General features: G+C 44.2%; 1 protein-coding gene across 1 annotated transcript; it reads left to right on the forward strand.

Moving 5' to 3' along the window:
- On the forward strand, nt 231-1,752 carry TMEM252 (transmembrane protein 252). Its single transcript, XM_021380162.1, has 2 exons — nt 231-508; nt 1,497-1,752. Exons 1-2 carry the CDS (start codon nt 231-233, stop codon nt 1,750-1,752), a joined length of 534 nt encoding a protein of 177 aa, XP_021235837.1.

The following is a 1,752-nucleotide window of genomic DNA, read 5'->3' on the forward strand; positions in this document are numbered from 1 at the left end:
TTTGTTTGCTTTCTGTCAGTAGGTTTCAGATTACAAATTAATCTCAAAGGAAATTATGAGCATCTTGCAGAGTTAATGAGTATCTTAAAATTGTCTGTTTCTCTTAATTGTCCAAAGGCCAGTCAATCCTGAACTGTATAAAATACTTCTGCACGAAGATGAGAAGCACAGCTGAGACAGACAGCAAACAAACAACGGACAGGAGCTTAGTGCTGTGTCTGCTGGGAAAAATGAAAAAAGTTGTTTTATCCCTCATTCGCCTTTCTGTGCTCTTACTCAGTTTCTCCATTATTTGTCTGGGAGTCCTTTGCATCTACACAGGTTCCCCTGCATGCAGATGTGGGAATAACAAGTTCGTTGCTTATTGCCTGTTAACTCTGGGGCTCCTGCTCCTTGTGGCCGGCATTTTCTGGAGCACAGTCCATGAAGCCATGAAATACGGGGGCCTCAGCACCATCTTCATGCGAAACCGCAGCCTCACGGAGCTCCGTGTCAGCACCATAGACAGGTACGTGCTACAGTATTGCTGCCAATGAATGAGGGGGAAAGAGGTGCTGGGTTTTGAACATACTGTGAGAATGAAAGTGCAATACAAGAGCCAAAAGCAATACAAAACAGGATGTATGGTAAGGCATATTCCTGAAAACATGGCAGGTTGCACAGAAAGCTCCAAATCCATTCATAGAGGGAGCAGGTACAGTGCACTGACAGCAATGGAGATCCTGTCAGAGCATCACTAGTTTCACTGCAATGGACCATGCAGGTTGTGCTGTGCAGGCTGTATTCCCATATCGCTATTCTAGCCACTCTGCTCAAGGAGGTATGCAATGAGCTTCAGCTTCCTATATGGCCCTAGCTAACACATTCTTGCATAATTTCCCCCACTATTTCAGAGCAAAGTCTGATGCTCTGAGAGACAGTTTCTTACAATGATTGGTGCTGGGCCTGACAATGTTTTTTACAGTGTCACTGGATACAGATTACTTTTCACAGACTGTTGTGGAAACCATGCCAGAAACACTGGAATGGGTACTCTGAAAACACTCTGCGTACAACATTCAGCAAATTTTGGTTAGATAAGCAGGAATACACAATGTGTAATTTAAAACAGAGGAAAATAATGATTATTGTAACTCTAAATAAATAGCCTAATTCAGGCAATGATCCCTCTCTTTTTCCAAATCGAATTTTTCTCATGCATTTGCTGAAATACACCCATGTGTGTCTGCATTCCATACACGGGAACTCTCCCATGTCTCTGAATTTCATGTTTTAATAAAAAAATTTTGTGGAGAAAGACATAGGTAATGACCCCAGCTATACCAGTTCTTTTTCACTTATGTGTTGGACGGCTCTAACCTTGCCTGGCTTTCCACGTACAGCTTAAGCCTCAACTGAACTTTGGAAACACAGCAGACAGCAGTTCACCAAGCTCTCAGAGACAATCTGCATTTCACCATGACACACTTCATTATGGTTTGCCGGTTTTCTTTCAGACCTGATTTCTACCCTCCATCCTATGAAGACAGCACAGACCCTGAGAAGCAGACCTTCCCACTACCTGTGACCTCTGCACCAGAAGAGGAAGAAGTCATCAACATTCCACCGCCGCTGTACAGTGAGAGTAGCACAGAGTCCGTCAGTGAGACTAATGAGCCAGAGCAGCCCCCACCGTATGAACTACCTGGACAGGTCTCAAGCCCAGTGGAGGAGTCAGATGCTTGTGCACCCACACAGGACAATGTTTGCTAA

This window comes from Numida meleagris, chromosome Z, assembly GCF_002078875.1.
Source record: "Numida meleagris isolate 19003 breed g44 Domestic line chromosome Z, NumMel1.0, whole genome shotgun sequence".
NCBI lineage: Eukaryota > Metazoa > Chordata > Aves > Galliformes > Numididae > Numida > Numida meleagris.

Excerpts from the sequence above, each read along its gene's own strand:
- TMEM252 (XM_021380162.1), top strand. The coding sequence starts at position 231 with ATGAAAAAAGTTGTTTTATCCCTCATTCGCCTTTCTGTGCTCTTACTC. Across the intron at positions 509-1,496 it reads CGTGTCAGCACCATAGACAG|ACCTGATTTCTACCCTCCAT; the intron begins GTACGTGCTACA and ends GTTTTCTTTCAG.